Source organism: Eptesicus fuscus, chromosome 13 (assembly GCF_027574615.1).
Source record: "Eptesicus fuscus isolate TK198812 chromosome 13, DD_ASM_mEF_20220401, whole genome shotgun sequence".
NCBI lineage: Eukaryota > Metazoa > Chordata > Mammalia > Chiroptera > Vespertilionidae > Eptesicus > Eptesicus fuscus.
This window is the reverse complement of record NC_072485.1, coordinates 66,384,501-66,405,390: the sequence shown is the minus strand read 5'-3', so window position 1 is coordinate 66,405,390 and position 20,890 is coordinate 66,384,501. Positions and strand designations below refer to the sequence as shown.

General features: G+C 41.0%; 2 protein-coding genes across 2 annotated transcripts; both read left to right on the top strand.

Annotated features, from left to right (window-relative positions):
• The first annotated feature begins 1,074 nt into the window (after positions 1-1,074).
• LOC129151327 (olfactory receptor 8H1-like) lies at positions 1,075-2,043 on the top strand. The gene has a single exon (XM_054725705.1). The coding sequence runs from the start codon at positions 1,075-1,077 to the stop codon at positions 2,041-2,043; it is 969 nt and encodes a 322-aa protein (XP_054581680.1).
• A 12,193-nt stretch (positions 2,044-14,236) lies between these two features.
• LOC129151326 (olfactory receptor 8H1-like) lies at positions 14,237-15,205 on the top strand. Its single transcript, XM_054725704.1, has one exon. The coding sequence runs from the start codon at positions 14,237-14,239 to the stop codon at positions 15,203-15,205; it is 969 nt and encodes a 322-aa protein (XP_054581679.1).
• The last annotated feature ends 5,685 nt before the right edge of the window (positions 15,206-20,890 follow it).

Genomic DNA, 20,890 nt, shown 5'->3' with positions numbered 1-20,890 from the left:
TTTTAATATATTCAATTTAGGAAAATATATATTTTAGAAAGAAATATGTGGTCTATAATTTAAATCCCATAAATTTGAAATTCATTTGTGGTTACTGGTAAAATATTTTTAAAACAAAATGACAGTAAGTGATGCATTGAAACTGTTTTTCATCATTGTTGATGACACATTTAGCATTTTCCCTCAGGTTTGCTCCTATTATTATTAACAGGAATATAGTATAATGTGCATGTTCTCTCTAATCAATCTATCATGTTGAAATCACAGAGCCAACATTGACTAGGTTTACTAATTAAGCATGGTGGTCCATCCTTTGGAAAACTGCTGTTTAAAACTGCTGATTGAGCTACTCTGTTATTTTTAGATAGTCTCTTATTTGATAAAAAATAACTTTGTTTTTAGTTTGAATAATAGAAAAGATAAACTGTCTGACCTTGCAAGCTAGGCATCTAAAGGGGCTGATACACTGATACTGATACTAATTCACATATTCTGCTAAGTGTTTGTTCATCCAAGGTTACAGGTGTCTATATAGATATGATATGTACTCAAGGTTACAAGCTGTCTTACACAAGGAACTGGAAGGATGTAAAAAGGAAAAAATCCTACTTGTGTTTGTTCAGAATTTGACAGAGGTAATCTGCTCTGAACCTGCATGCAATAAAGATGACTCCTAATTGTCTGATTAAGGTAGTCTTGTGAAGATTGCTGATTTGCGATACAACACTATGAATAAGTTACTTAAACTGTCCGTGTCCTTTTACTCATTTAAAAACGTGGTTAATAGTAGCACCTGTGGTATAATATTCTCATGTGCTGTAAATAAATTAATATATGGAAATATTTAGAACACTGTAAGACTCACTCAAATTAGGCAATATGTTTGGGATGTTTGTTTGTTATATTTATGCCTACTTCTATATTTGGGAATCAAATTAAAAGTTTTCCATCATATTCTGTAAACCACTCATTATTAGTTTTTAGAAACATTAAACTATTATAAATAACCCTGTTTAAACTAAGTCCTGCCAATGATCACCTTTATTTCTCAACAGTTTGAAGCAGTTGAACACAATGGATCGAAGGAATAACACAAATGTGTCTCACTTCATCCTTATGGGATTGACAGACTCTGAGGAGATCCAGCTGGTCCTCTTTGTACTATTTCTCCTGATATACCTGACTAGTGTGCTGGGAAATGCAGGGATGATAGTGATAATCCGCCTGGATCTCCAGCTTCACACCCCCATGTATTTTTTCCTCAGCCACCTGTCATTTCTTGACCTCATTTACTCAAATGTCATCACTCCTAAAACCTTAGAGAACCTACTGACCTCCACCAAGTACATTTCGTACCTGAGCTGCTTCACCCAGATGTTCTTTTTCATCTTCTTGGGTACCACTGAATGTTTTCTTCTCTCCTCAATGGCCTATGATCGCTATGTAGCTATCTGCAATCCTCTACACTACCCAGTCCTCATGTCCAAAAGACTCTGCTGCTCTCTCATTTTTGGTTGCTATTTGAAAGGCTTTTTGGACTCCATTATCAATGTGCTTTGCATGAGCAGACTGCATTTCTGTGACTCCAATGTAATCCATCACTTTTTCTGTGACACTTCCCCAATTCTAGCCCTGTCCTGTACCGACACACAAGACATCGAAATCATGATATTCATTTTTGCTGGCTCCACCCTGATGGTATCTGTGATCACAATATGTGTGTCTTATCTGTCAATTCTGTCCACTGTCCTGAAAATTACTTCCACTTCAGGAAAGCAAAAAGCCTTCTCTACATGTGCCTCCCATCTCCTGGGAGTCGCCATCTTTTATGGAACGTTGATTTTTACTTATTTAAAACCTCATAAGTCCTATGCCTTGGGGAAGGATCAAGTGGCTTCCGTATTTTATACTATTGTGATCCCCATGCTGAATCCACTCATTTATAGTCTGAGGAATAAAGAAGTGAAAAATGCTCTCATTAGAGTCTTGCAGAAAACAAGTGGGCTTCAGGCTATTACAGTAACAGTGTTGCTAAACTGTTAACTTCTCTGTTCTCTCTTTCCTGTTGGGCATTTCTTTGGTCTCTTCCAAAACAACGAACTCCTTTCATTGTTTGGGTTTCTGTTGAAACACCCTTTACTTAATCAAGTATAATCTGGACATTTCCAGGAATATGTCTTTTCAAATCCTCAATGCAATATACTGATGATGTATCATAGAATTGTATACTTCAAACGTATATAAGCTAATTAAGCATTTTCACCCTAATGCATTTAATTACACATTTATACTAAAAACTAGGGGCCCGGTGCACGAAATTCGTGCACTGGTGGGAGGGGGGGGTAGGGGGGGTGTGCCCCTCAGCCCAATCTGCACCCTCTTCAATCTGGGACCCCTCAGGGGATGTCCAACTTCCAGCAGTCGGACATCCCTCTCACAATCTGGAACCGCTGGCTCCTAACCACTCACCTGCCTGCCTGCCTGATTGTCCCTAACCCCACTGCCTGCCTGCCTGCTCGCCCCTACCTTGATCTCCTGCCAGCCTGATTGCCCCTACCTTGCCCTCCCCTATCAGCCTGATCACCCCAAACTGCCTGTGCCTTGGCCCCCCGTCTGGCCTCCCTCTGGAGGCACCACCCCCATAACCCCAATGCTGCTGCCACTGCAGCTGGTTATGGCTGCCTGAACCTTGGCCTTTGTAGCCACTGCGGCTTTGTCTGGAAAGATGTCCGGAAGACAACCACTCTAATTAGCATATTACCCTTTTATTAGTATAGATTTGGGGACCATTACAACCACGCAGAACTTGAAGAAAACACATGGCCCTGGTCAGTTTGGCTTAATGGAGAGAGCATCGGCCTGTGGACTAAAGAGTCCAGGTTTGATTCTGATCAGGGGCACACATGCCTGGGTTTCGGGCTCAATCCCCAGTAAGGGGCCTGTGGGCGGCAGCTGATCAGTGATTCTTTTTTTTTTTTTTTTTAATATATTTTATTGATTTTTCACAGAGAGGAAGGGAGAGGGATAGAGAGCTAGAAACATCGATGAGAGAGAAACATCGACCAGCTGCTTCCTGCACACCCCCCACCGGGGTATGTGCCCTCAACCAATGTACATGCCCTTAACCGGAATCGAACCTGGGACCTTCCAGTCCACAGACCGACGCTTTATCCACTGAGCCAAACCAGTTTCGGTTGATCAGTGATTCTTATCATTGATGTTTCTATCTCTCTCTCCCTCTCCCTTTCTGAAATTTTAAATATATATATATATATATATTTTAAAGAAAACACATGATCTTCACTTTGGGCTTTGTCATCTTACAATATCCTTTGTGCAGTGTTTTAACTTCCCTCAACTTTCCTTTACCCACCTTTAAAGTGCAATCTATTTTGGGGAAGATGATCAGGAAAGTGATTCCAGTGGGTAGAAGTTTTTTTTGGAGGGGATGGGTCATGAAGATATTTAAAAATTGAGCATGGTGATGGTTGTACCACTCTGAATTTACTTTAAAAAACCAGTTCATTGTACACTTTAGGTGACATGTACAGTATATGGGTTATATCTCAACAAAGCTGTTCTTTTATTTCTTTTTAAATAAAGACCAGTCTTATAATCAGTTGCAGATGTTTTCAGAGGCCCCTCAAGATTTGCTTACCATGTCCCAAATCACGGCTGTGATTCCCAGTTGCCTCCAGTCCTGGTGGATCTGGATGGTGTGGTTTGCAAAGGAGAAGGTGGCAAGAGGCTTATGGAATTTCGGCAACCCCATTCCCCCGGTCTCCTCATAGGGCACCAGGGCCATTCCCACTGTGCCAGCTCTGCTCCCTTTAACCTGTTGGGCAAAAGAATCCTGCGTGCTCTGGCCAGAAAGTGCATTCTTTCTTAGGTGGCCCGGATGCTTTTTTTAAGGTCGTTTTATGGATTCAAAAGAATAAACAGAGATGTGGAAAGCTTTTGTCAAAATCCTTTTACATGGTACTTCCAGTCTCATGGGAAATGAGATGTGGCTCTGAATTCATCCCAAAGTGTGTCTTTGGGCAAAAGCACCCAGAACGGCACAACTCCTGCAGAATGCCCCACACACTTTGCTGTCAGGACTCAGGGGGGCTTGAGGGTGAGCGAGGCGGCGGTGCCAGCACAGGACCTGGGAGAAGGTAGCCCTTTCTACACTGCCCAGGCCACGTGGACTACAGCAGTACCCGCCCAGGTGGGCAGGGTGTTTCTGCTGTTTTGTTTAGGTCTGGCCTCCACCCCGTCAGCCACGGACCTGTGCCTGCACTGAGACTGAATGGTTTGATGGCCCTGCTTTTTGGTGGACAGTGGATGCACTCCCAGAGACTGGCAGTTAGACTCTGGCGGCTTCTGAGTCAATTGCGGGGAGAGCCCGGCCCTAGGTCAAGAACAGACTCAGGCGTCCTCGGCCAGGAGGCCTCCTTGGGCTAGGGGCCGCCACAGTTTGAAGGCTGGCCATGACCCCAATCCTGGCAGGGGTCTCCTCTGGGGTACTGGCAGGCCTGGGCTAGATCTGGGGGCAGTTTGGAGGCCGGTCACGCCCCCAATCCTGGTGGGGGTCTCCTCTGGGGTGCTGGTAGGCCTGGGCTAATGGCCGCCCTGGTTTAGAGACTGGTCAAGCCCCCGATCCTGGCGGGGGTCTCCTCTGGGGCGCTGGCAGGCCTGGGCTCTGGCGCCGCAAAGGGAGAGGTTCCTGAACCTGCTTCCCACACACCTAGGCTAGGATACATCTTGTAGGAGGCGGCTTCAATGCCGGGGGTCGGTGACCAGGTCCTCCAGAGCCTCGCTTTCTGGGCTGCAGTCCCACATCTCCCAGTGCCCTAGGCTTGGATGTGCCCACGCAGTTGCCCCCACCACCAGCCACCTCAGCGCAGGCCACAGCACTGAAGCTAGCCTCTTGGAAGCCAGGCCACCACACCCACCACCCCTAGTAGCTCTCTGCTGCTCGCTCTCTGTGTCCTGTCCACTGGGGTGGGGGAGTGCTCCCAGCCCAGAGGCCCACCCTCCCTCGGCAGCCTGGCTTGGGAAGCTGGCCTCATGCAGCAACCCCACTCGGCCACTATGGGTGCAATGCGGACCCCACGGAGGCCAACCTGGAGAACGCAGACCTGAGATCTGCATCCAGCTGCTGCAGATGCCCTCATTGGTCAACTACCTCCGATCCTTCCACGGGCCCCATTGATCCCTCTAAGCACCAGCCATTTAGGCCAGGGTGGCGATCGCCCAGGGATACCCAGGGAGCGCCGGGCTCGGCCCGGACACGACCCCCGGGTGGCGATCGCCACGCGGACACCCGCGGAGCGCCGGGCTCGGCCCGGACACGCCCCCCCGGGTGGCGATCACCCCCGGGACACCCGCGGAGCGCCGGGCTCGGCCCGGACATGCCCCCGGGTGGCGATCGCCAAGCGGACACCCGCGGAGCGCCGGGCTCGGCCCGGACACGACCCCCGGGTGGCGATCGCCAAGCGGACACCCGGGGAGCGCCGGGCTCGGCCCGGACACGACCCCCGGGTGGCGATCGCCACGTGGACACCCGCGGAGCGCCGGGCTCGGCCCTGACACGCCCCCCCGGGTGGCGATCGCCCCTGGGACACCCGCGGAGTACCGGGCTCGGCCCGGACACGCCACCCCGGGTGGCGATCGCCATGCTGACACCCAGGGAGCGCCGGGCTCGGCCCGGACACGCCCCCCCGGGTGGCGATTGCCATGCGGACCCCCGGAACTTACAGGATTGGGCGCAGCCATCTTGGTCTTCCCAACGGCCGGATGGGCCACCCGGAGTCCCGCCCCCAGCCTCTGGCAGGCCCAATCATGGGCATAGCGGAGGTGCGGTCAATTTGCATGTTTCTCTATTATAAGGTAAAATACTCTCAGAAAACAATACAACAACCAGCAAGGTAGCCTGTTGCTGTTTGAGGGATGAAGGCAGAAGTCACAAGACTTCTAGTTAAGTGACAAAGGACATTATTATTCAGAGCAAAAGCAATAGCTACAGTTCATATTCACATCAGTTTCTCATACCCACCTAAGTCCCAGGAGTGTGAAGAGGTAGGCATAGATGGATGAAGGCATATAAAATGGGCTGCGTCATAGGAAAGAACAGTTGAGTATGGGAGACACACTTTGATGGTAAGCAGATTCATGTCTATTCTTTGAATACAGGAACATTACCTCATTGCCCACAGTAGCTCAAAGCAAAAACAGCCTTGATATATAGCTCAAGTAAAATTTATACTTTTTTGAAATTTTCAATGTTTACTTTGTAACATTATATTTGATTATTCTTTCTAAACACATTTTAAATGTTTAAAACTCATCAAATCAACAGTACCAAGAATAGAGCCCAAGGTAAGCTATGGATTTGAATAAGTATGTGTCAATGTAGATTACTCAATTGTAAGAAATGCTCCATTCTGGTGTGTGATGTTGACGATAAGGGAGAATATGCATGTTTGTTGGGGAATGGAAGTGTATGTGTACGGAAAATCTATGTACCTTTCTTTCCATTTTGCTGTGAACCTAAAACTGCTCTAAAAAAATAAAGTTTTTAAACAAAAGCACACACACATAAAATAAAACTAGGAAATAAAGTGCAACCTCCTTTTCGGAGTTAAAAGTGTACCTTTTTTTTTTTTTTTTTTTACTAATTCAAAAGATTCAGTTAATATTTTCAATCATTTAATTATACATTATTTTCCTTTATTTAATTTATTTTAAAATGCCTTATACATCAATGCCATTTTAAAGTATGACTTATTTTTGCTTTAATTTTCATTTTGTCTATACTGTACTCTAAATTTTCAGCTATTTCTATTTTTGTTGATAATCCTCACTCAAAGACACTTATTAATTTTATAGAGAGAGAAAGAGAGAGAGAAGCATCCATGTGAGAGAGAAACATTGTTCAGTTGACTCTTGTACAAGCCTGGACCAAAATTGAACCCACAACCTAGGCATGTGCCCTGAGGGAGAATGGAACCAAACAACATTTCCATGTACTGGCAATGCTCCCACCAGCTGAGTCCCATTGACTAGGGCACTATTTGATTCTGTTTGCAATTATATACAAATATTCCATGAGCATTTATTATTTAACTATAGGCCCGGTGCATGAAATTCATGCATGGGCGGGTGTGGGGGGTTGCCTCAGCCCAGCTTGCATCCTCTGCATCTGGGACCCCTGCCGTCAGTTGGACATCCCTCTCACAATCCGGGACTGCTGGCTCCTAACTGCTCACCTGCCTGCCTGTCTGATTGCCCCTAACTTCCCACCCCTGCCAGCTTGATCACCCCTAATCACCTCTGCCTGCCAGCCTGATCTTCCCTAACTGCCCCCCCACCGCTGAGCTGGTCACCCCCAACTGCCCTCCCCACCACCATCCTGGTTGCCCCTTACTGCCCCCCATGCTGGCCTGGTTGCCCTGAACTGCCCCCCCTGCTAGCCTAGTTGCCCCTCACTGCCCTCCCTGCCGGACTGGTCACCCCACGCAGCCTGCTGGTCAGTTGTTTGGTCATCCTTCACTAAACCCCCTGCCAGCCTGGTCACCCCATGCAGCATACTGTTCAGTTTTTACTGTGAGGGCATCATGACCAATTTGCATATTACCCTTTTATTAGTATAGATAATATGCCTTTCTGGATCATCTCTCATCTTACATAAGTATTTTGTCATTTCATATATTTATGGGCTCTTTTTATTTTCCAGGTATTTTTTATAAACTATCTTTTCACCTTTCATTTATCTCTATTTCTATGACTAGGAAATGTATCTTCTTAAAATATGTTGGCAAAAATGGTCAACAGCCCTGCTGGTGTGGATCAGAGGTTGAGTGTCAACTCATGAACCAGGAGGACAAGGTTCAATTCCCGGTCAGGGCACATATTGGGTTGCAGGTTAGATCCCCAGGATGGAGTGCGCCGGAGGAGCAGATTAATGATTCACTCTCATCATCAATGTTTCTATCCCTCTCTCCCTCTCCCTTTCTGTCTGAAATCAATAAAAGTATATTAATAAAAAAAATGCTCAACAAATTCCATGAGTTGTAGATACTAGTAACACTTAAGTTGAATACATATTAATTTAAAATTACTTTATCCTCTTTACAATATAGTTTAAAACTATATATATGTATATGTACATACACACACACACACACACACACACACACACACACACACACATCCTATCTAATAATAGACAAATATGCAAATTGACCATACCTCCGACACACCCACAAGCCACGCCCACCATCCAATCAGAGCGAGCATGCAAATTAACCCAAACCAAGATGGCTACAGCCACAGAGAGCAAGGTTTCCTAGGTAACAGAGGAAGCCAAGCTTTCTGCCTGCCCTTGCCAGGCCTAAGCCTCCACTCAAGCTACAAAGTTTCAATTATAGAAGGTAAACAAGTTCAAACAAATGGCGGCGGAATGGAGCTTGAGAGAGCAGGCCAGGGTTGCCGCTGGCAACAGGGGAAGCAAAGCTTTCCGCACACCCTGGCCAGGCCCACCCACTTAAGGCAACAAAGTTTCAATTATAACCCCAACACAAATGGCTGCGGGCCTCGGAGGGAGCCCCAGGCTTGGCTCTGCTCCAGGCTACAAAGTTTCAATTGTAGAAGGAAAATAAATTCCAGATACCAGGGCCTCTTCTTGGGTTGCCAGGGGGTGTGGCCGGCCTGCAAACCACCACAGGCCCCTTGCTCAGGCCGCCCCACACCCCAAGGAACCCCCACCTGATCCGGGACGCCCTTCAGGGCAAACCAGCTGGCCCCCACCCCTGTACCAGGCCTCTATCCTATCTAATAAAAGACTAATATGCAGATTGATCATCACTGCAACACACAATATAGCTGCCCCCATGTGGACACAAGATGGCCACCATAAGATGGCCAGCAGGAGAGGGCAGTTGGGAGGCACCCGGCCTGCAAGTGAGGGCAGTTGAGAAGGACCAGGCCTGCAAGGGAGGGCAGTTGGAGGTGATCAACCCTGCAGGAGAGGGCAGTTAGGGGTGACCAGGCCAGCCGAGGAGGGAAGTTGGGGGCAAACAGGCTGGCAGCAGAGTGGTTAGGGGGTGATCAGGCTGGCAGGCAGAAGCGGTTAGGGGCAATCAGGAAGGCAGGCAGGCAAGCAGTTGGGAGCCAGCAGTCCTGGATTGTGAGAGGGATGTCCGACTGCCCGTTTAGGCCCTATCCCGGGATCGGGCCTAAACGGGCAGTCAGACATCCCTTGAGGGGTCCCATATTGGCGAGGATACAGGCTGGGCTGAGGGACAACCCCTCTCCGTGCACGAATTTCGTGCACCGGGCCTCTAGTATATATATATATGTATATATGTACATATATATACATATATATATATATAATGTTATTACATACATGTAAAGTAATCTACAGGCAACATGGAATATTTAGACTATTCACATTTGCCCTGTAATTTCCTTGTTAAATTAGTGCATATCATCCTATATAATAAAGAGGTAATATGAAAATTTACCCTCACGCCCTCACACAAGATGGCCCCCCATGTGGTCAAAGATGGCTGCCACAAGATGGCAGGCAGGGGAGGGTAGTTGTGGGCAATCAGGCCATCAGGGGAGGGCAGTTAGGGGTGACCAGGCTGGCAGGGGAGGGCAGTTGGGAGGGGCTGGCAGGGGAGAGCAGTTTGGGGTGACCAGGGCAGCATTGAAGGGTATTTGGGGCAACCGGGCCGGCAGGGGAGGACAGTTGGGGGTGATCCGGCCAGCAGGGGAGCAGTTAGTTGTTGATCAGGCTGGCAGGGGCATAGTTAGGGGGTGATCAGGCTGCCAGGCAGGCGAGCGGTTGGGAGTCCCGGATTGTGAGAGGGATGTCTGACTGCCAGTTTAGGCCCGATCCCACAGGTTGGACATTCCCTGAGGGTCCCAGATTGGAGAGGGTGCAGGCTGGACTGAGGGACACTCTGACCCCACCCCACCACCCAGGGCAAGAATTTCGTGCACCGGGCCTCTAGTATTTTATTTTATTTTTATTTATTTATTTTTAAAAAAAATATATTTTTATTGATTTTTTTACAGAGAGGAAAGGAGAGGGACAGAGAGCTAGAAACATCGATGAGAGAGAAACATCGATGAGCTGCCTCTTGCACACCCCCTACCGGGGATGTGCCCGCAACCAAGGTACATGCCCTTGACTGGAATCAAATCTGGGACCTTTCAGTCCGCAGACCGACGCTCTATCCACTGAGCCAAACCGGTTTCAGCTGGCCTCTGGTATTTTATATAAGATGCAATCTGAAGTAATTTTAGACATAATCATCCTGCTTATGATGTCATACCAGAATTCTATTTAAAAATATATGATATAGAACAAGAGTAGAGGGTGCCAAAAGTATGAATAGCTGCTTGTTTTCAAATAATTGATAGACATAAGGTAATAATATATTTTGCTGAGCACGTACCATGTGCCAGACAATATTCAAAGGGCTTTAGATGTATAATTACCATAGTTTTTCAATTAGGCGCTAGCAAAATCCATATGTTTATCTCACATAAAGGAAAGCCATCTTTCTACTTGTTCAGGCAAAGACTTAAGGATGTTCCTGGAATTTTCTCTTTATCTCATACACCTTATACTCAATCCATCAGCATATGACATTGATTCTAAATACAGGGTCTGACTGGTTACAACACTTTCTGCCCTACGAGTCCCACACCCCTAACATGGAACCACCCTCTTAGTTTTAGGATTATTGCTGTAGTCTCCTAGCTTGTCTCTGTGTTTTGGCCTTATCCCGCTTAAGACTATTCTCAGTGTAACAGCCATAGTGCTACTGCTAGACACTAAGTTGGTTCACATCACTTCTACAAGAAGACTTCAAGACTTCAAATGCTGCAAAACTTCTCATCACACTAAGAATAAAGCCTACAGCCTTTACAAGAGTCCACTGGTCCAAAATGATCTCATCCCCACTCCTTACCTCCAAGAACCCCTTCCTTATTATTCTATTCTTCATGCTCATTTTGTTTTGAACACATGACTTCTTAAGTCTTCCTGTATACACTAGTCCTGTTACTGCCTGGAATTTCTCCATTCTCTCCTCTTCTTCCTGACAATAAATGATACAAGAATAGCCCTGCAATCATAAGTAGCTGTAGTGGGCTTTAGTATTGGGAAAACATTAAGAAAAATATGCTCCTGTTAATTTGTAATGACAATGCCTATTGAGGTGGCATTAACATTAAAAATCACTCCTTGTCTCTCCTTTGCCTTAACTCCTAAGGTTACCTTCTGTCAAGTAGTTTAATGCTGGTTTTTAAATCTCCAGATAAGTCTGAATTAGCTGCACTAAATTTTTGTGAATACAAGGATTGCCCTTTCAAAAGTTTGTCAATAACACAGGCAAACGTAGCTCCTTTATCCACACCAACAAATTATCTTCTGAAATTCTGGAGTATAAATGGACTTTCCTGAAAGTGTTACTTTTTATTTTAAATATATTTTTTCTTTTTCTTTTATTTTAACTTTTAAAGTACATTTTTATTGATTTCAGAGAGAGGGGAAGGGAGAGAGAGGAGAGAGAGAGAGAGACATCAATGAGGAGAGATAAGCATTGATTGGCAGCCTCCTGCATACCCCCTACTGGGGATCGAGCCCACAACCCTTGATCAGACTGGAACCTCGGACCCTTCAGTCCCCAGGCTGATGCTCTATTCTACTGAGCCAAACCAGCTAGGGTTGAAAGAATTACTTGTAAATCTATATAAATTGATTTCATTATCATGAATTAGATGATTCATAAGAATGCTTTAATCTTATTCTCAGTCTATCCCTTTTCAGATTATTCCTTTTTTTCTTCATCTTGGACAAACAATTTTCAATAAAATATTATACCTCTTTTCATATTTTAATTTTTTATTCATATTTAAGAAAATACTTGACATGTTTATATACAGAGTACACCAAAATAGTAAAATAAATTGCAGAAATATTGCTACATAGATGAATTAGGTGATTGTCAAACCAGAATGGGAAACCATGTTTTCTTGTGCTGCCTTAAAATATTTATCAAAGACTAATGTAACATTGGTCATAGTGTGTTGTGAAATTTTGGTCATGAAGTGAGGATTGGATGCTAAATATATAATGGTAAGTATGCAAATCTATAAATACTCAAGTAAGTATTAATGAAGGTAAGAAAATGGTAGAAATTTATCAAAATGTAACATTATTGACATTCTCAATTTGTACTTTGATTTCTGTTGCATTCTAATTTTTTCTAATGAATATTTCAATGACAGTATCACACTTTTAAACATTAAAATGTTTCCTTGTGAATAATGAATTACTCCATCTTTGATGGTTTCACTCATACAGTAATTAAGTAAGTCTCTAGAAATGGTTTCTCCACCAACTCAGTGGAAAATATAGAGGATCCCAAAAGAAGACTAAACAAGGTTCCTCATTGTGTGCCATCGAGGGAGAAAGGCAACTATTTCCTCAGAACATAAATAGCTGCAGTTAGTCCCAGTGTGATTTTTCCTTGGAAACATGCCAAGCAATCTTGCTTGGAACCTGATCTCCGGGGATGGCCCAATGTTGCGTTAGCCTCTATCCCCAGTATAAGAGGTGCCGCAGAAGAGAAACAAGACATACTTTGCTCCACTTATGTTCACAGCAGCTCCCTGATATTCCTTTTAGACATAATTTCCTGGCAAATTTTCCATTCCACCAGGACCTTAACAAAATTTCTGTTGATTTTTTTTTTTTTTACCTTGGGATAAAACGACATGAATGCACAAAAATCAACAAAGAACTTATCTCAAAGAAAAGAATGCATTACAGAAAATTTTGACTCAAATGGTTTTCATATTTTATTTGTGAAAAACCTTGAAGTCGACAAATTTCTAGGCAGATAAATTTGGAGGAGGTGTTTTGTTTTGTTTTTCCACCGACTTTGGCTCTTGGTAAGTATTACTCTGAAAATTAGAGAGTTTTGGTGAGGATCAGATAAAATGGGAGTATTTTTAGAAAAGTATATATACACATAGGACTTAGAACTTACCCTAAGTAATGCCAGGTTTTGTGAAACCAGAAATAAGGAGCTAATGAAATTATGGTCAATAAGCAAAGTACATGTTTTAAAAATATAATATTTGAAAGATGATTTTAATATATTCAATTTAGGAAAATATATATTTTAGAAAGAAATATGTGGTCTATAATTTAAATCCCATAAATTTGAAATTTATTTGTGGTTACTGGTAAAATATTTTTAAAACAAAATGACAGTAAGTGATGCATTGAAACTGTTTTTCATCATTGTTTATGACACATTTAGCATTTTCCCTCAGGTTTGCTCCTATTATTATTAACAGGAATATAGTATAATGTGCATGTTCTCTTTAATCAATCTATCTTGGTGAAATCACAGAGCCAACATTGACTAGGTTTACTAATTAAGCATGGTGGTCCCTCCTTTGGAAAACTGCTGTTTAAAACTGCTGTTTGAACTACTCTGTTATTTTTAGATAGTCTCTTATTTGATAAAAAATAACTTTGTTTTTAGTTTGAATAATAGAAAAGATAAACTGTCTGACCTTGCAAGCTAGGCATCTAAAGGGGCTGATATACTGATACTGATACTAATTCACATATTCTGCTAAGTGTTTGTTCATCCAAGGTTACAGGTGTCTATATAGATATGATATGTACTCAAGGTTACAACTGTCTTACACAAAGAACTGGAAGGATGTAAAAAGGAAAAAATCCTACTTGTGTTTGTTCAGAATTTGACAGAGGTAATCTGCTCTGAACCTGTGTGCAATAAAGATGACTCCTAACTAATTGTCTGATTAAGATGTCTTGTACAGCTTGCTGATTTGCGATACAACACTATGAATAAGTTACTTAAACTGTCCGTGTCCTTTTACTCATTTAAAAATGTGGTTAATAGTAGCACCTGTGGTATAATATTCTCATGTGCTGTAAATAAATTAATATATGGAAATATTTAGAACACTGTAAGACTCACTCAAATTAGGCAATATGTTTGGGATGTTTGTTTGTTATATTTATGCCTACTTCTATATTTGGGAATCAAATTAAAAGTTTTCCATCATATTCTGTAAACCACTCATTATTAGTTTTTAGAAACATTAAACTATTATAAATAACCCTGTTTAAACTAAGTCCTGCCAATGATCACCTTTATTTCTCAACAGTTTGAAGCAGTTGAACACAATGGATGGAAGGAATAACACAAATGTGTCTCACTTCATCCTTATGGGATTGACAGACTCTGAGGAGATCCAGCTGGTCCTGTTTACACTATTTCTCCTGATATACCTGACTAGTGTGCTGGGAAATGCAGGGATGATAGTGATAATCCGCCTGGATCTCCAGCTTCACACCCCCATGTATTTTTTCCTCAGCCACCTGTCATTTCTTGACCTCATTTACTCCAATGTCATCACTCCTAAAACCTTAGAGAACCTACTGACCTCCACCAAGTACATTTCATACCTGAACTGCTTCATCCAGATGTTCTTTTTCATCTTCTTGGGTACCACTGAATGTTTACTTCTCTCCTCAATGGCCTATGATCGCTATGTAGCTATCTGCAATCCTCTACACTACCCAGTCCTCATGTCCAAAAGACTCTGCTGCTCTCTCATTTTTGGGTGCTATTTGAAAGGCTTTTTGGACTCCATTATCAATGTGCTTTGCATGAGCAGACTGCATTTCTGTGACTCCAATGTAATCCATCACTTTTTCTGTGACACTTCCCCAATTCTAGCCCTGTCCTGTACCGACACACAAGACATCGAAATCATGATATTCATTTTTGCTGGCTCCACCCTGATGGTATCTGTGATCACAATATGTGTGTCTTATCTGTCAATTCTGTCCACTGTCCTGAAAATTACTTCCACTTCAGGAAAGCAAAAAGCCTTCTCTACATGTGCCTCTCATCTCCTGGGAGTCACCATCTTTTATGGAACTACTATTTTTACTTATTTAAAACCTCATAAGTCCTATGCCTTGGGGAAGGATCAAGTGGCTTCCGTATTTTATACTATTGTGATCCCCATGCTGAATCCACTCATTTATAGTCTGAGGAATAAAGAAGTGAAAAATGCTCTCATTAGAGTCTTGCAGAAAACAAGTGGGCTTCAGGCTATTACAGTAACAGTGTTGCTAAACTGTTAACTTCTCTGTTCTCTCTTTCCTGTTGGGCATTTCTTTGGTCTCTTCCAAAACAACGAACTCCTTTCATTGTTTGGGTTTCTGTTGAAACACCCTTTACTTAATCAAGTATAATCTGGACATTTCCAGGAATATGTCTTTTCAAATCCTCAATGCAATATACTGATGATGTATCATAGAATTGTAAACTTCAAAAGTATATAATCTAATTAAGCATGCATTGCCACCCTAATGCATTTAATTACAAAATTATAATAAATGTACTCTTAGAAAACAGTACAACAACCAGCAAGGTAGCCTGTTGCTGTTTGAGGGATGAAGGCAGAAGTCACAAGACTTCTAGTTAAGTGACAAAGGACATTATTATTCAGAGCAAAAGCAATAGCTACAGTTTCTCATACCCACCTAAGTCCCAGGAGTGTGAAGAGGTGGGCATAGATGGATGAAGGCATATAAAGTGGGCTGGGTCATAGGAAAGAACAGTTGAGTATGGGAGACACACTTTGATGGTAAGCAGATTCATGTCTATTCTTTGAATACAGGAACATTACCTCATTGCCCACAGTAACTCAATGCAAAAACAGCCTTGATATATAGCTCAAGTAAAATTTATAGTTTTATGAAATGTTCAGTGTTTACTTTGTAACATTATATTTGATTATTCTTTCTAAACACATTCTAAATGTTTAAAACTCATCAAATCAACAGTACCAAGAATAGACCCCAAGGTAAGCTATGGATTTGAATAAGTATGTGTCAATGTAGGTTTCTCAGTTGTAAGCAATGCTCCATTCTGGTGTGTGATGTTGACGATAAGGGAGAATATGCATGTTTGTTGGGGGATGGAGATGTATGTATATGGGAAGTCTCTGCACCTTTCTTTCCATTTTGCTGTGAACCTAAAACTGCTCTAAAAAATAAAGTTTTTAAACAAAAACACAGACACATGAAATAAAAACTAAGAAATAAAGTGCAATCTTATTTGGAATTAAAAGTTTAATTTATTTTTTTACTAATTCAAAAGATTCAGTTAATATTTTCAATCATTTAATTATGCATTATTTTCCTTTACTTAATTTATTTTAAAATGCCTTATACATCAATGCCATTTTAAAATATGACTTATTTTTGCTTTAATTTCACTTGGTCTATACTGTACTCTACATTTTCAGCTATTTCTATTTTTGTTAATCCTCAGTTGATGACACTTATTAATTTTATAGAGAGAGGAAGAGAGAGAGAAGAATCCATGTGAGAGAGAAACATTGTTCAGTTGACTCTTGTACAAGCCTGGACCAAGATTGAACCCACAACCTAGGCATGTGCCCTGAGGGAGAATGGAACCAAACAACATTTCCATGTACTGGCAATGCTCCCACCAGCTGAGTCCCATTGACTAGGGCACTATTTTTTCCTGTTGCAATTAGATATAAATATTTCATGAGCATTTATTATTTAATAATATGCCTTTCTGGATCATTTCTCATCTTGTGTAAGTATTTTGTCATTTCATATATTTATGGGCTCATTTCATTTTCCAGGTATTTTTTATAAAGTATGTTTTCACCTTTCATTTATGTCTATTTCTATGACTAGGAAATGTATCTTCTTGAAATATGTTGGCAAAAATATGTTGGCACCAGCCCTGCTGGTGTGGATCAGTGGTTGAGTGTCAACTCATGAGCCAGGAGGACAAGGTTCAGTTCCCGGTCAGGGTACATATTGGGTTGCAGGCTAGATCCCCAAAATGGGGTGTGCAGGAGGCAGCAGATCAATGATTCACTCTCATCATCGATGTTTCTATCCCTCTTTCCCTCTCCCTTTCTGTCTGAAATCAATAAAAGTATATTAATAAAAAAATGCTCAACAAATTCCATGAGTTGTAGATACTAGTAACACTTAAGCTGAGTAAATATTAATTTAAATTAAGATTATTTTATCCTCTTTACAATATAGTTTAAAAACTATATACATATATGTATATATACATATATGTATGAATATATACAATGTTATTACATAGATGTAAAGTAATCTACAGGCAACATGGAATATTTAGACTATTCACATTTGCCCTGTAATTTCCTTGATAAATTAGTGCATATCATATTTTATGTAAAATGCATTCTGAAGTAATTAAAGATATAATCATCTTGCTTATGATGTCATGCCAGAATTCTATTTTAAAAATATATGATACAGAACAAGAGTAGAGGGTGCCAAAAGTATGAATAGCTGTTTGTTTCCAAATAATTGATAGACATAATGTAATAATATATTTTGCTGAGCACGTACCATGTGCCAGACAATATTCAAAGGGCTTTAGATGTATAATTACCATAGTTTTTCAATTAGGCGCTAGCAAAATCCATATGTTTATCTCACATAAAGGAAAGCCATCTTTCTACTTGTTCAGGCAAAGACTTAAGGATGTTCCTGGAATTTCCTCTTTATCTCATACACCTTATACTCAATCCATCAGCATATGACATTGATTCTAAATACAGGGTCTGACTGGTTACAACACTTTCTGCCATACCAACCCCACACCCCTAACAAGGACCCATCTCTTAGTTTTAGGATTATTGCTGCAGTCTCCTAGCTTGTCTCTGTGTTTTGGCCTTATTCCACTTAAGTCTATTCTCAGTGTAACAGCCATAGTGCTACTGCTAAACACTAAGTTGGCTCACATCACTTCTACAAGAAGACTTCAAGACTTCAAATCCTGCAAAACTTCTCATCACACTAAGAATAAAGCCTACAGCCTTTACAAGAGTCCACTGGTCCAAAATGATCTTATCCCCACTCCTTACCTCCAAGAACCCCTTCCTTATTATTCTATTCTTCATGCTCATTTAAACACATGACTTCTTAAGTCTTCCTATACACACTGGTCCTGTTACTGCCTGCAATTTCTCCATTCTCTCCTCTTCTTCCTGACAATAAATGATACAAGAATAGCCCTGCAATCATAAGTAGCTGTAGTGGGCTTTAGTATTGGGAAAACATTAAGAAAAATATGCTCCTGTTAATTTGTAATGACAGTGCCTATTGAGGTGGCATTAACATTAAAAATCACTCCTTGTCTCTCCTTTGCCTTAACTCCTAAGGTTACCTTCTGTCAAGTAGTTTAATGCTGGTTTTTAAATTTCCAGATAAATCTGTCTTAGCTGCACTAAATTGTTGTGAATACAAGGATTGCCCTTTCAAAAGTTTGTCAATAATATAGCACAGGCAAAGGTAGCTCCTTTATCCACACCAACAAATTATCTTCGGAAATCTGGCGTATAAATGGACTTTCCTGAAAGTGTTACTTTTTATTAAATATAATTTTTCTTTTTCTTTAACTTTTAAAATACATTTTTGTTGATTTCAGAGAGGAGGGAAGAAGGAGAGAGAGAGAGAGAGAGAGAGAGAGAGAGAGAGAGAGAGAGAGAGAGAGAGAAACATCAATGAGGAGAGAGAATCATTGATTGGCAGCCTCCTGCATACCCCCTACTGGGGATTGAGCCCACAACCCTGGCATGAGTCCGCAACCCTTGATCAGAATAGAACCTGGGACCCTTCAGTCTCCAGGCCAACGCTCTGTTCCACTGAGCCAAACCAGCTAGGTTTGAAAGAGTTACTTTTACTTCTGTATAAATTGATTTCATTATCATGAATTAGGTGAATCATAAGAATACTTTAATCTTATTCTCAGTCTATCCCTTTTCAGATTATTCCTTTGTTTCTTCATCCTGGACAAACAATTTTCAATAAAATATTATACCTCTTTTCATATTTTAATTTTTCATTCATGTTTAAGGAAATACTTGACATGTTTATATACAGAGTATACCACAACAGTAAAATAAATTGCAGAAATTTTGCTACATAGATGAATTAGGTCATTGTCAAACCAGAATGGGAAGCCTACACCATGTTTCCTTGTGCTGCCTTAAAATATTTATCAAAGACTAATGTAACATTGGACATAGTGTGTTGTGAAGTTTTGGTCATGAAGTGAGGATTGGATGCTAAATATACAGTATAATGATAAGTATGCAAATCTATAAATGCACAAGGATTAATGAAGGTAAGAAAATGGTAGAAATTTATCAAAATGTCGTAACATTATTGACATTCTCAATTTGTACTTTGATTTCTGTTGCATTCTAACTTTTTTCTAATGAACATGTTTTATTTCAATGACAGTATCACACTTTTAAACATTAAAATGTTTCCTCTTGAAAAATGAATTACTCCATCTTTGATGGTTTCACTCATACAGTAATTAAGTATGTCTCTAGAAATGGTTTCTCCACCAACTCAGTGGAAAATATAGAGGATCACAAAAGAAGACCAAACAAGGTTCCTCATTGTGTGCCATCGAGGGAGAAAGGCAGCTATTTCCTCAGAACATAAATAGCTGCAGTTAGTCCCAGTGTGATTTTTCCGTGGAAACATGCCAAGCAATCTTGCTTGGAACCTGATCTCCGGGGATGACCCAATGTTGCGTTAGCCTCTCTCCCAGGTATAAGAGGTGCCTTGGAAGAGAGACAAGACATAATTTGCTCCACTTATGTTCACAGCAGATCCCTGATATTCCTTTTAAACATAACTTCCTGGCAAATTTTCCATCTCACCAGGACCTTAACAAAATTTCTGCTGATTTTTTTTTTTACCTCAGAATAAAACAATGAATGCACAATGGTACAAATTTATAAAGAACTTATCTCAAAGAAAAGAATATGTTATATAAAATTTTAACCGAAATGGTATTCATATTTTATTTGTGAAAAAACTTTAAGTTGACAAATTTCTAGACAGATAATATTGGAGGAAGGGTTTTATGTTTTTTCCACCGACTTTGGATCTTGGTAAGTATTACTCTGAAAATTAGAGAGTTTTGGTGAGGATCAGATAAAATGGGAGCACTTTCAGAAAAATATGCATACTTATACACTTAGACCATATCCAAGGTAATGCCAGGTTTTTAACCAGAAGTATAGAGTTGATGGATTTATGGTTTACAAGCAAGATGTATGTTTTAGAAATAGAATTTTTGAAAGAAATCTCATTTTGAATGGTCAACTTAGTAAAACTTATCTTTTGGAAATTAATACTAATATGTGGTCTATAAATTTAGTCCCCTAAATTTAAAATTTGTTTGTGGTTAATAATTGATAATTCTCAAAACAAAAGGACAGTAAGTGATGCATTGAAATTGTTTTTCTATCATTGTGTATGACACATTTAGCATTTTCCCTCAGGTTTGCTCAAATTAGAAATAGTAATATAGTATAACAAGGGTGTTCTCTGGAGTTTATCTATCTTGGTGCAATAACAGAGCCAACATTTAATACCTCTACTCTAAACAAGTGACTTAAACTGTTTGTGCCCTTTTTTATTTAAAAAAATGTGGGTAATAGTCACACCTATAGTTTAATATTTTCACGTAGAGTAGATAAAACAGTGTAAAGCTCATTCTTATTATGCAATATGCTATTTATTTTATTATATTAAGCCCAAGGGATATTTTATGCCTATTTCTATATTTGGCAATCGAACTAAATTTTTCCATCATATTCTGCAAACCACTCATTATTATCAATTTTTAGAAATATTAAACTAATATAAATAACATTTTGAACTCATTTCTACCAAGTATCACACTTATTTCTCAACAGTTTGAAGCAGTTGAACACA